This window comes from Manis pentadactyla, chromosome 1 (assembly GCF_030020395.1).
Source record: "Manis pentadactyla isolate mManPen7 chromosome 1, mManPen7.hap1, whole genome shotgun sequence".
Taxonomy (NCBI): Eukaryota; Metazoa; Chordata; class Mammalia; order Pholidota; family Manidae; genus Manis; species Manis pentadactyla.
In genome coordinates this window covers 62787359-62800279 of record NC_080019.1, presented here as the reverse complement: position 1 = coordinate 62800279, position 12921 = coordinate 62787359, and the positions used below count along the sequence as shown (strand labels likewise).

Below are 12921 nucleotides of genomic sequence, written 5' to 3'. Positions count from 1 at the left end.
TGATTTTGAAGGAGGCCTTCATTCCAGGACACTTCTGAGTTTTTGCTTTGCCTCCTTCTTCTCTTGGCAAGATGGGGAAAAGGACCTCCTTTTCCCCCTCCAGTTCTGAGGGGCCCCTCAGGTGGGCCTCAGAGGGACCAACCCAGAGACCTACCTCCTCTTTCAGATGCCTGCATCTTTAGGTCACTGGGAAACAGCCAGGAGTCCCCCCTTCCGACTTCCATTCTCTGTCCCCATTGTGCACTAGGGCCTCGTGAACCCTGAGCCTCACCTCCCAGGTCTTCCCTATTTAGTGAACTGCCAACCAGAACTGAGGATGGGCTGTGAGGGTAAAGACACTGAAATACAGAAATACATGTGGAGATGCACAGACACCCAGAGCCAGCACCACTCTCCGGCCATGTGCCATCTATTGGAGACATGCCAACCACTTTGGAAAAGTGTAGTCAAATAAATGAGGCATCGAGATGCATGAGTGTGTGAGGGTGTGCGGGAAAAGACCTGGGTACACTTCTTGGTTTGCCTACTTTGTCTGCTGACAAGTGTATACAGTTTTTTTTTTGCCCCAGTGAAAAAGTGGGGACAGAATTATAAGTTTTTTTTCTAGTCTTAGCATCAGGAAATTGCTTAGGTTTATAATTCAAGGTGGAAGACTCAGCACGTTTGTCTCCCCTCATCTCCAACACCCTCATCATAATGAAAGTATGAATTCAATAATGGTGAAAGTAACAGAAAGAAGAAAATGAGGGAGATTATGAATGAATGAGAATTTCATAATTCCAGCAAGACAGCGGCGGTTGGGGAATGGGCGGCGGGGGGTGGACTGGAGTGGGGGAAGGCGAGCTCTCAAGTGCATGCATGGGGCCTAAAGGCGGGAAGCCCTTGGACTTGGCGCCACCCTGGAGAGCAAGCAGTTTAGAATGGGCAGGAGTGACAGAAGGGAGAGAGGAGAAACGGAGCTGGGCCTGGAGAGGTTAACACCGAGCAGCCCTTTCTCAGGGCAAACCACAGCACCCTTCCCTCCGGGCAGTGAGGGCCATCAGCTGGTGTGGGGGTGCGTGCCCAGGAGCGGGGCCCGGCTCCTGCTGGCTCCCAGCTTGCTTGCCACAAAATGAAGTGATCCAAATATTGATAGAACTATTAAAAGTTGGAAGGAATAGGGAGCGGGTAGGAGATACAAGAATAAGTGAGCTAAAAATCCTCTTGTATAACAGCACGCAGTCAAAAGCAATATCAAGAAATTGCTGAACAGGAGTATTATTTTGAGATGTGCAGATGTAATCAACAGGAAGACTAAAACAAGAGTGGTGTCCCGGACCTGTAAGACTGGCGGTGGACTCATGCTGAGTGCGGGGCTGGGCCTTGTCATTCTTAGTCTTTCCATATTGCTTGATTTTTAAAACATATGCAATGTGCAACACTGATTTAAAATAAGGGAAAAAAATGAAAACGTGAAAAGAAATGTAAGTATATTTATGATTACCTAGGAGGGATTCTGGCTGACTGTTTAAAGAACCTTCTGAATGCCCCAAGCCTAGCTGGGTTGTCGGCGTAGCTGTGCTGCTTGGATGCTTTGCCAGAGACGAGTGAGCCTTGGAGGTGTTCCTGCCTACCTGGGTTGCAGTCAGCTCCAGCCTAGAGAGACAAGGAACAGAATGGACTCTGGGGCCAGATTTTGGTTCCCAGAGGTTGGCAAAACTAAAACAAACAGCACCGTGGGGTCTCGTCCCCCCTTCACAGAACTGCAGCGCAGCCTTCAGCACGGTCCCAGCCCTCTCTGCGTCGCCAGAGAGTGTGAGAATAAGGCTTCACTGGGCATTTCTTTTCTCTCTCCCTCCCTCCTGCTCTTCTTTCCTTCTTTCCATTGAGATTAGTTCCATCTAGATTCCTGACAGCTGTCATTTATGGATAGAAGCAGTTGTTCCAAGCTGGGCGGCAGGGAGGGGCGGGCAGGGTCACAGCCTGTGTTTCAGTCCAGCCACATCTGCTTCTTCTGAATAGTGTTCTTCCCACTCCTGAGCCCCCTCAGTATATTCAGTGATCTCAGAGACATCACATCCTAGTGGATAAAAGGCATCAGGTGAATTTCTAGAGTTTTGCCTTCCCTAGAATGTGTGTGGACAAAGTCAGAGTTAGTTGATAGCAGTTGACAGTCAGTGGTAAAACAGGTAATAACTCTGTTATTAATATTAATAACTCCCCTAAACAGGGGATCACATTTCAGAACCTCTGCCCAGTGTCCCTATAACTCTGAGTAGATGCCTCGGGTCATAGTTCCAATGTTTAGTTTGGAAAAGAGGGTCATGAACATGTAGAGCAGAAGAAACCACGTCTAGGCTGTACCTTGACCCTTTCTCACTCATCCGGAGCAGGTTTCCCTCCTTGTCTTTATGGTTTACCCTTTATGGTCCTAGTATTACATCTCTGAAGCTTGGCTGGGGTGTGGGGCCCAACTCTGAACCTTCACTTGGCATCCTAGCATCTTTCTTAGATCTTTTGCACAGGTGGTAAAAAGATTCCTCTTTATTAGAAGAAAGATCATCCACACTCTGATTTCTCTGCTTCCTTCCTCTCTGAGCTTCCTCTTCACATTTGGTAGGATTGGAGAAAAACGGAACTGTGAGCACAGGCATTAGAAGCCTTAGAGCCGCCTGCCCAGCATGGCTGCATTAGCTTTCTTCTCCAGAGAAAAGATTTGCCTCAGCACAGGCATGGTTTAAGCACGCACACCAAAACCTGGGTGTTTACATTAGCATACAGGCTTAGAGATTTACATGGGCTTTGATTCCTTTAAAGTGAGCCCCTTGAATAAACAATTTACTTCAACGATATTGCCAGTGCTCATAATATTAGAAACAGAAACAGAAACCCCTTTGTGGAATTATCTTCAAAGTCTCAGAACATTACTTTGAAAACCTTTGTGGTTACGAATCTTTTTCAAATGAGTTTTCCCTTAAATCAACTTTATTGAGGGGTAGTTTACATACAATAAAGTGCACAACTTTCAATGACTGATGATTTTGACAGATGTGTAATCCTTTGCAAATACCACCACAATCAAAATACAAAATATTTCTACCACCCCAGAAAGTCCTTTCTGACATAAATGCAAATCTTTAACTTCTTTGTTTGGGTTTAGAAATATCCAACAATGACTTAGAGTTGAGCCAAGTAAGTGGAGTGGCTAAGCTGACAGATGATTGTTTGGTGCCTTGTTAATTCTGTGCCTTCTACACTGACTGAAGGCAACTCAGAAGGGGGAATCCATAAATGAATGAGGACGGCTCATTGGAACAAATCTGCAGCTTCCCAAACATCTCCTCTGATGGACAGATGGAGCAAGGATTCCTCAGAGTATTTAAAGACATATTTGTTCACCTGACAACAATTGGGCCCTGATTATGGACTGGGCTTTGTTTCAGGCAACGCGGATGTGGCATCTTAAAAAACACACATATCTGTCCTCCATGAAGTCTGTGTTCTGGTGCAGAGATAAGTCAGTAAGTGAGATCATGATATAATTTGAGGAAGCAATAGGTGCTATAAAAAACAAAGAGGTAAGTGAAGAGATGGAAAATGATGAGCTATCTTAGAGAAGATAATGCAGCCCATGTCATACACCTTTATTTTCTTTCCTGTTGTGAAGAAATCACAAGCCTCAGATTCTACTATAAGCTGCTTTTTAAAAGGGACATATTTTCCTAAAGGATCTTCCTAGGCATCTTTTCCTAAAGGATATTTTGCAGAATGCTAGTATCTGTTAGTATTTTTTAAGAAGTGTATTTGGGGTGTGGGGAATTTGGTGGTTAAAGACAGTGGAGAAAGGTTGGGTAAAGCAAAGTCAATCAATTCTTTACTAGGGGTTTACTTAGTATACCTAGAACCTTTGATATACTCATATGAATTGTAAATATCCATGAGGGAAGATTATCATATGCAAAGCATTCCAAACTTTTTTCTCCTGGGAATCCTTTCAACTTGGAGTCCCTCTAGCATGTGGGGTTCTGCAGAGCACATTGTGAGAAAGTCTGTCTTAGGGTTCTTCTACTGCAGGACTGAAAGCAATGGAGGGGCTCATTGACTTGGTCAAGAGGGTGAGTGAGGCAGCCCCAACTTACTAAATGTCCCTCCATTTGCAGACACTCACTGTGGGTCAGGCATGGTGCCAGGTACTAAGCACATCTGCAGGGCCAGCCTCACAATGTGAACAGGTCTCAGCACAGCTCCTGTTTATTGATGGGGAAACTGCCATCGGAAAGCAAGGTGCGCAGCCAAAGGTCATGCCATTCCTTACAGGGTCAGGGTTTGAACCTAGGCTTGTTTGACAACAAAAGCCAAGCCATCAAAACCCGTAACAGTATATTGTCTAAATGATGGTGGAGGGTGGGTTGCAACCCAACTAATAAACCTTCTTCTTCTCTGGCCAGTCCATCTACGTATACTCTTGAACCCCATGTTCTCCTTGAGGGATGGATTTCTATTCCTCCCGCATGAACTGCGTGTCTGTCTCTCCATTTCATGCTGGCCACGGAGCAGGTACTTAGCACGTCCAAGCAGCCTACATTGTGGTCCCAGGGTCCTGTCCATGTAAGCTCAGGAGGTGGGACCAGATGGCTATGACCCTCGGTGGCCCTGACCAGGAAACTCTTCTGGAGCCATCCGTCCACTTCTTTCTCTTTGCTGGCATTTTCTCCCATTCCTTCTCCTCCCTGCAATCATGTGCCTCATTTTTCTCCATCTGCTGAATCCACTGAAATCTGGGGACCCAGATACATGCCAGCTCTTCTGCTAGGGCACCTGTAAGGCACCCAGACCTGACAGGGCTACAATGGCCAAAAGCTGAAGGTGAGGTTGGCCCCATGAAGGGGGAGAGGATATGGAAGGGGGTCAGTCGGCCCTAGGTGCAGACTTCCACCAAGTAGCTAGGTGAAAAAACGGGGGATTTCTGTATTTACTGGAAAGAGCAAAGGCTATCTTTCAGGAAAGATCTGAGATAGATTTTTAGTTCCTCACCTTCCTCTCATGAGACTGCTGGGGAATTTGGTAGAGATTAGTCAGTCCTGTTAATTCATTATTGATTTGGTCAGAGGGAGACTGCTCCTTCTGAGCTTTGTGTTAAGAAACTCAGGTGTTCAACACCCAACCCATGATACTCCCTCTCCACATAAAATCATCCTCTGGGACCCTGTCTCTACACATGGCCTTGCCCCCTTCCCGGCCCACAGGCTGCCCAGCCCTTGGTCCAGCCCTCAGTGTCTCTCCCCTGGGCTGTAATGACAGTTCTCACTCCCCTGCTGGATGCTGCCCTTAATGCCAACCATGTGCCAAGCCATCAAGATGCCTCTGTGCAGAAGTCAGCAACATGGTGCTGGAATTTTTAGAAGCAATTGTGACCTAGACACATAACTGAGCACCCTTGTGGGCAAGGGGGCTGTTGAAGGGTGAGGAAGGGGAACAGGATTCTGTGCAGATCGTGAGCAAAGATACAGACAATGAAAATGTGCTGTGGAGAACTTGAATAGTTTGATAAAGTCTGAAGGGCAGGGTATGTGGCAACAGGTGGTACAGCTATCTAGTGCTGCATGACAGAGCAACCCAAAAGTTGGTGCTTGAAACAATGACAACATTTAGTCTGCTCAACTGTATAGACTTGGGCTGGCTCATTTCTGTCCATTTGGCATTGAAGGCTGGGGCTGGAATCCTCTGAAGAAGGCTTGCTCAGTAACAAGTCTGACAGTGGGTGCCAGCTGCAGGCTGAGACTTTAGCTGGAGTTTTTGGCTGGAACACCAATATGTGGCCTGTCCATGAGTAGGGAAGACTGGGCTCCCTTACAATGTGATATCTGGGTTCTAAGGGCCCCAAGTGAGAAAGAGCCAGATGATTCTCTATCAACTTTCAGGACTTAGCCCCAGAGGTCACACAACACCATGTCTGCTTCATTCTCATCACTAGAAGCAAGTAGCTAAGACTGGCCTAGATTGAAGGGGAGGGCACACAGCCCCCACCTCTTGGGACAGGAATGTCACTGCCAACACTGTAAGAGATGAATGTGGGACAGGAGATATTGGTATAGCCATGTTTGTAAAATATGATCAGCCACAGAGTTTGGAGCCAAAGAGGTAGGGAAGGTCTAGGACCCGTAGCATCTTGGATACTATGCCGAGGGCATTGGCTTGTATCTTGCAGGAAATGGAGAACTAGTGAGAGGTGTTTATTTGGGTATAACTTGCTCGCATTTGTGTTTGAGAGAGCTCCTCTGGGGTGGCTAGATGGAAGGTTTGAATGGGGCAGAGAGGAGGCCAGTGAGAGGCTGTTGCAATAATCTGGGGGAGAGAAGGGAGGACCTGAGGCAAGGCGTAACCTGGAGATGAGTGGCTGGTCAAATATGGGAGGTGCCAAGAAGTCACAGGGCTTTGCGGTGGTGCCAAATGCCAAGGGTGAGGAACAAGGGTGCCTGGGAGGATTCCTAGTTTCCGGCTTGGGGAACTGGGTGAAGGTGAGGGGGATGAAGGAAAAACAGGAGGGGTTTGTAGGGAAGAACAGTGAGCTCCACTTGGGAAGGAGCCTGGAAATGTCCAGGTGGACATGTCCAGAAGACAGTGGGATGGACCTGAGTGTAAAACTCTGGAGAAAGTTCTGGATAAGTAACATCGATGTGGGTGCCACAAGGGTATTTCCAATGAATGTGTGCAGGAAGGAGACAACAGTTCAAAGGAGGGGACTACAGACAGAGTTTGGGGGACAGTAGCCCTCAGGGGATGGTCAGAAGAAGAGGATCAGCCAGGGCATCCAAGATCGAATTGCCTCTTTCCTGGATCTGGCCTGGGTGAGGGAACCAGGAGTCAAGTACGCTCTGATGCCCTGCGTCCTGTCCCACCACCCTCCGCCCCCTCCCACCCGCCTCACCTTCATCCCTGACATCTTGGGCTGCTTTCCCATTAGCCTGCTCCAGGGCTTCTGTCTTCCTTTCTGCCTTACAGTGGGAGCTTCTGTACATCGGGGGACATCTGTGTTTGGTTTGCCTTTCTTACTCTAATCTTCACATACCCCTGCATATAAATGGTCAGAGCACCTGCATGTTCTCTGGCCTCACTGTGACCTGCGCTGCCATCAGATTCCACCAGAGGAGATCCTCCAAATAACACAGCTGGGGCTTCACTCCCACTGATCTGAGCCTGGTCTCTATAATTGACACACACATTTTGCCCTCCCACCCCACCAGGTGACTGTGAATCAAAACTGAGTTGAGAACCACCAACTTAGCCCAATCACCTCACAGATGGAGAAACCAAGGGCCCAAGAAGGCAGGGGCTGGCTGAGGTCGCTCTGCTGTGGGGGGGGGGGGGGGCAGGCCTAGAGCCAGGCCCCTCCTGGCATCTCAGATGCCTGACAGCTAAGCCCTTGTGCTTACAGCATGTGGGGTGCTGTGCGAGGCACTCAGACTCCCCTTTTCTGGACCTTGGTTTCCCCATTTGTAAGAGATAGTGGGACTAGATCATTTTCAAAGATATTATCACGAAATATTAAGAATTCCAATATATGAAGTGAAGCAGAGAAGGGCTTCTCTAGGGAGGCAGGGACAGAAGGCCGCCTCTGCTTCCAGGTGGACAGGCTTCCTTCTGCCCCCCGAGGCGTGAGGTGGCCACGGGCTTGGGGCAGGCAGCAGTGTGGAGAGGTGTCTGGTTTCGTGAATGTGATGACCTCGTCGGATCTGGGAGCTGGGAGCATGGGTGCGTGGGCCGGCAGCCAGCGCTGGGCCCTGTCGGAGCCCCAGACTGGCCTCACCGAGGCACTGCCCTGGCAGGTAGGAGAGGGCATGTCGGTTCTGTTCTGCTCGCACAGCCTGGAGCAGGGCCCCGTGGGGGAGGCAGGCTCAGCTCTGCGAGGAGACAAATGAAGGCGGAGCCTCAGTGCTCTCCGGAGATGCCCGCCCTTCAGGTGAAGGAAGAACCTCAGCAGACTGTGAAACCTGAGGGCACCCCACCCCTCCCTGGAGGCGGGGGCTCAGGATGTGGGACTCCTGTCTGTGAGCCCCCTCTGGCCTGGCCCCAGAGCTGAGAACCCAGGAGGGCCTGGACCTCTGCCTGAAGCTGCCTCCAGATGCACAAACCCCTCTCCACCCTCCCAGCCTCATATCTGTCCCTATCAACCACCTTTACCCCGACAAGGCAAGTGGGGCAGGATGGGATGCAGGCCCTTATCATCCCTCCAGGCCAGGAGTGAGCATAATCCCAGATATGCATTCAAACCAGGTGCTTTGGGAATGTTAGTGTCTTCCTGAGCTTTCAGAGGCGGGGGCCTTGGAAGGTGGGTGCTGATGGGGGAGGGGGCTTGGACATGGGGATAAGAATTATGAGCAGTGGGACCTAGGACTTGCTTGTGCTCCTGGGTGTGACCTGAATTGACTGGAAAGTGGCCTTCAACGAACTTCACAGAACTCCACGGGTCACTGTAGTGCTCTCAGAGAAGGTTCCAGGTGCTGAATGCCCTGGGCACATGGCTGAGAAACCAGGCCTTTCCCTGGGGGTCCTTGTCCAGCCCTGTGGTTTTTCTGGGCCATTTATGATAATGGTGATAAGAGGGCAGGAATGATGGGAATGGCTAATGCACTGCAGGAGGCCAAGGGGTGGTGATGGGGACGGCCTTTCACCCCCAGGACCACCCACAGAGGAACTGTTCCCCAGTAGCAGGGGAGGACACAGGCTGGGCAGCGGGCCTCAGTGCCATGAGATCAGGATGGAAGGCAAGGTGGGTGGCCAGGGCCCAGTGTCCAGGCTCCTCATGGGCCATGGTCTCGCCTGCAGGTGTTCGTGCTCTGCCATGGCCTCCTGCAGCTCTGCCAGCTGCTGTACAGTGCCTACTTCAAGAGCAGCCTCACCACGATTGAGAAGCGCTTCGGCCTCTCTAGCTCTTCCTCGGGTCTCATTTCCAGCTTGAATGAGGTAAGCAGGAGGCTCCGGGCCGCCAGGCCCCATCTGTGCACCACCTGATCCCGGGGGCCGGGAGGGGGCCCCAGAAGGAGCAGAGGCTGTAGCGTGGGGCCTGGAGACAGCCCAAAGCAGGACGGGGTGGAACAGCTGCATTCCTGAGGCTTCCCTGCACCAGGCACTGAGCTGAGAGCCTCTGGCGGTGCCTGACCCAGGGCCTCCTCGCTCAGCCCTGGGTGCAGGTGCCCTGCTCCTCCCGCCTGACGGAGGAGGGCTCCGCAGGAGCGGCGGCTTGTCCCAGGGTGCGGGGCGGTCAGCCTCCAAACTCTGTGCCTCTCACTGAGCTCTGTGACCACCGTAAGCTGATAATGGCTGCTGCCTGTCCCCAGTCCAGAGGGAGACAAGCCCCAGTGTGCAGGTGGGGAAGCAGCCCCAGGCCTGGCAGCTCCTGTCTTATGAGGGTCACAGGAGCCAGAGCTGCTTAAAGGCCTTGACCTCCAGACAAAGTCATATCTCTGTGACCTCCCAGCAATGTGGATTTCACGCTGCCCTTCAGCAACCTCACGTCAAAGCTAGAGGAAAATAGGGTGGGCTGCCAGGTCGGGAGTGAGAGGTGAGACGGTAGGGTCACCTCAGAGTTGCTGGGAGCCAGGGGGAAGGGGCAGGGGACGCAGCAGAGCCCTGTTGTGGCTGCAACATCAGAGGACCCAGTGAGGAGATGGGCCCCGGGCCTGGTTTCTCTCTTCTCTGTCCATGAGGCCTGCTGTTCTGGGATAGAGGCAATTCCTCTTCAGGAGCATAATTAGATCTTCCCTTGACTTAGTGAAATTCAGGGTGATACAGTAACTTAGAGACTGGGGTTCCCCAGGGCAGCTTCTAAGACGGAGCTGTAAAAGCAGGTGGGATGTCTCCTAACATCACCCTCAACCACTGCCTTTCAGTTCCCCAGTCCCCCCACCTGCTCCCAGTGGAAACACCCCTTACCCTTTGCTCCTTCTCCACCCACCATGACCCACTCAGCAGTGCCTCAGGGTACTCCCCTGCCACACCCCTCTGCAGGGCTAGGAGTAAGGGCTCTTCAGAGTCATGCTTTCCAGATGAGGAACCTACCACCAGAAAGCCTAAGGACCCCATCCCAGGTTGCCACATGCACGTACATAGTGCGGCCAGCATCTGAGCCCAGGTCTGTCAGATGGAGCCCAGGTCTGTCAGATGGCTGCCACACCGAGGCCTCCCTCTGAATCCCGACCCATTTCTTCTACCGCTCCTCCCTAGTCCCTTGTCCAGAGCCCTGCTCTGCCCAAAATCTTGTCCTCCAAACATGTTGTTGGAATCTCTGTTGGTGCCCCTCTCTGCACCCACTCCCCCTACTGGGCTATTCTCCCACAGCTGTGCCGTGCACATACTTGCACAGATGCAGCCCTGTGGCCCATCAGTCATTCTTGCTAGCCTGATGGACCTCAGACCCTCTCCTCCAAACTCCCAGACCCATGTGTATGCCTTCACTGCTTTCTGTGCATGAGCCTATGACTATATGTTGTAATGTCTGTAACTGTGTGCATGTGTATGTGCGCACCTGTGTCTCTATCTGATTGTGCACCTGTGTCTTGAGCTTCCTAGTGATACCTGGTGACCAGGTTTACCTTTTCACATAGCTTGTGCTGTCCTACCAGACAGGGACCTGCCTCCGCTCACACAGAATTCTCCCTCCTAAGTACTGGACTGTGACTTTGCTAATGCCCCTGGTACATGTTGTCCTCACTCATGCAGGACATAAGGAAAACAAATCTGATATTTGTGTCACCACAGTCCTAGCCTATGACTTTGGCAGGCATCACCAATCAACCACAGTCCTCTTTCCTGCTGAGTCCAAATTCTGAATCCTTCACACAATGTTCTAGGTACCTCTACTGATCAATATCAGAGCAGGCATATAAAGTGATCCTCTCTCCCACCACAGACTAGATGATAGCCAAATCTGTGATCTTCCATGTTTTTTTTACATTTTTTACATTTACATCTTCTTACATTTTCATTCATATTTTTTCTATGCTTGGAACAGAACTGTGGGCCCAGGAACAACTGGATTTCTCAAGGGGCAGGAAGAGCCAGCTGGGACATGGGGCAGATACCAGGACAGGAAGTTGATTAGGCAAATGAGAAGCATAATATTTCCCCAGGCTATCATTCAATAAAAAATGAAAATAATTCATCCATTAAATCTTCTCTTTCTTAAACTCAGATGAACTTTTCAACAACCTGGTTTTAAACCATGTCTGTGAACATGGTTTGAGGCAAATACCATAAAAAAGGTCATTTTTCAAACCTAATAATCCTTAGTGAACTTGTGACTGTCTATGTGTATCTGCTTGTTTGTCTGAGTATCTGTGTGTCTCTGTGTGAATGACTGTATATGTGCATCTGATCTGTGTCTTTGTGTGAGACTATGTGTATATTTGTGTATCTGCGAGTAACTGTGTGTATGTCTGTGTGTGTGTATGTGTATGTGTATTTGTGTATCTGTGTCTGTATGTGTGGTCTGTGTTGATCTGTGTGTTGTGTGTGTGTCTGTGTACATTTGCCTATCTGTGTCTCTGTGTATCTGTGTGTGTTTGTATGTCTGTGTGTTGGGGGCAGGGGTGTGGGTGGTGAGTGTACGGAGAAGGCAGGACAGGAATGCAGCCAAAGGGCTTTCTGCCCTCCCAATGATCCAGACCCAGGAGAGCAGGACAACAGAGGGAAGCCAAATCGGGGGGGCCCTCCTGGTCAAGCTAAGGCCCCCAGCGTGTGTGGTAGGCAGTAAGGAATCAGCATGGCCTCGAGCAGAGCCGGGGCAGGGTGAACAGTCTCATGAACATGGAAGAGGTTTCAAGTTTCTGGAGGAAGTGACTGGGAGACACTAGAGGTGAGGGACAGTGTGGACAGAAATCAGCAGCCAGGAGGCTGTACCACTAAACCAGGCTAGAGAGGGTCCCAGCGATACTGCCAAAGAGGAAAAGGCGACATTGCACAGCTGCACACGTGCAGGGCTGAAGGCCCCCAGGCCCCTGGGAGCTGCCGGCAGATGCCTGAGGGGTGTGAGACAGAACCAGGCCTGGTGGAGGGGGAAGGTCAGGCCATCCAGACAGAGTGTGGCCAGCTTCTGGGGACATGAGCCTTCAGGCTGCTACCCAGTCTCAAAGCCTTATGAGGACCCAGAGAGTGAGGAGAAGGGATACAAGGGCTGGGTGTAAAGGCCGGCCGCACCAGGAGGAGATTGGCTCCCAGGACTCTTGTCCACTACTGAAAGCTAGATCCAGGCAGACATAGTGAGAGGCCCCACCCTCAATACCTCCCACCAGTTTACCCTGGGAACCCTCTGGTTTGAGACCTGGATGGGCAGGGATATGTTACCGGTATGGGCTTTGCAAGAGCTCTCAGGTGGTCTAACAGGAAGACTACAGAACTGTTTTAGGGCCACTTCAGGGCTGAGGGTGGAGGCCTTCCTCTCATCAGCTAGAACAGCTTCTTTTTTTAATACTAGAGAAAAATCATTTTGTCAAAGGGACTCCTCTGCTGAGAAAAAGTCCAGGAACCATTATCAGCCATAACAGCTGTGCAGGTCCAGCTTCCCTCTAAGAAATGAGCTCAGGCCCCAGGAAAGTGCTGGAAGGGACTCTCCAGATGGCAAGGCCCAGGCACCCCCTGTCCTTCCTCCCTGAGACCCCTTTAGGGCTCTCCCCAATCCCTCACGCAAACCTTCAAAGTCAGCCTTAGCTTAGCTGATATGGTCTGACATTTACAATCATTTCCTGAAAAACAATACATGATAGGGAAACAAAAAGGAAATAAAACTTAAGAGGCATAAGAATAAAGCTTTGTCTCCAGGTACAGGTCTTACAATGTCGTAGAACCATGTCTTGCCTGGGCCTGGAGCAATTCCCTAGATCAGGCTAGGCTGCCTCCTCACACACTGTCATATTCCCTTTCTCTGTGTATCATACATCGTCTTAC

At 50.5% G+C, this 12921-nt stretch overlaps 1 protein-coding gene across 1 annotated transcript in view; it reads left to right on the top strand.

Annotated features, from left to right (window-relative positions):
* The window catches only part of SLCO2A1 (solute carrier organic anion transporter family member 2A1), an 81535-nt gene that overhangs the window by 27119 nt on the left and 41495 nt on the right, over nt 1-12921 (top strand). Inside the window, exon 2 of the mRNA XM_036882838.2 lies at nt 8806-8943. Coding sequence (XP_036738733.2) covers nt 8806-8943 — 138 coding nt within the window. The remainder of the gene's footprint in view (nt 1-8805; nt 8944-12921) is intronic.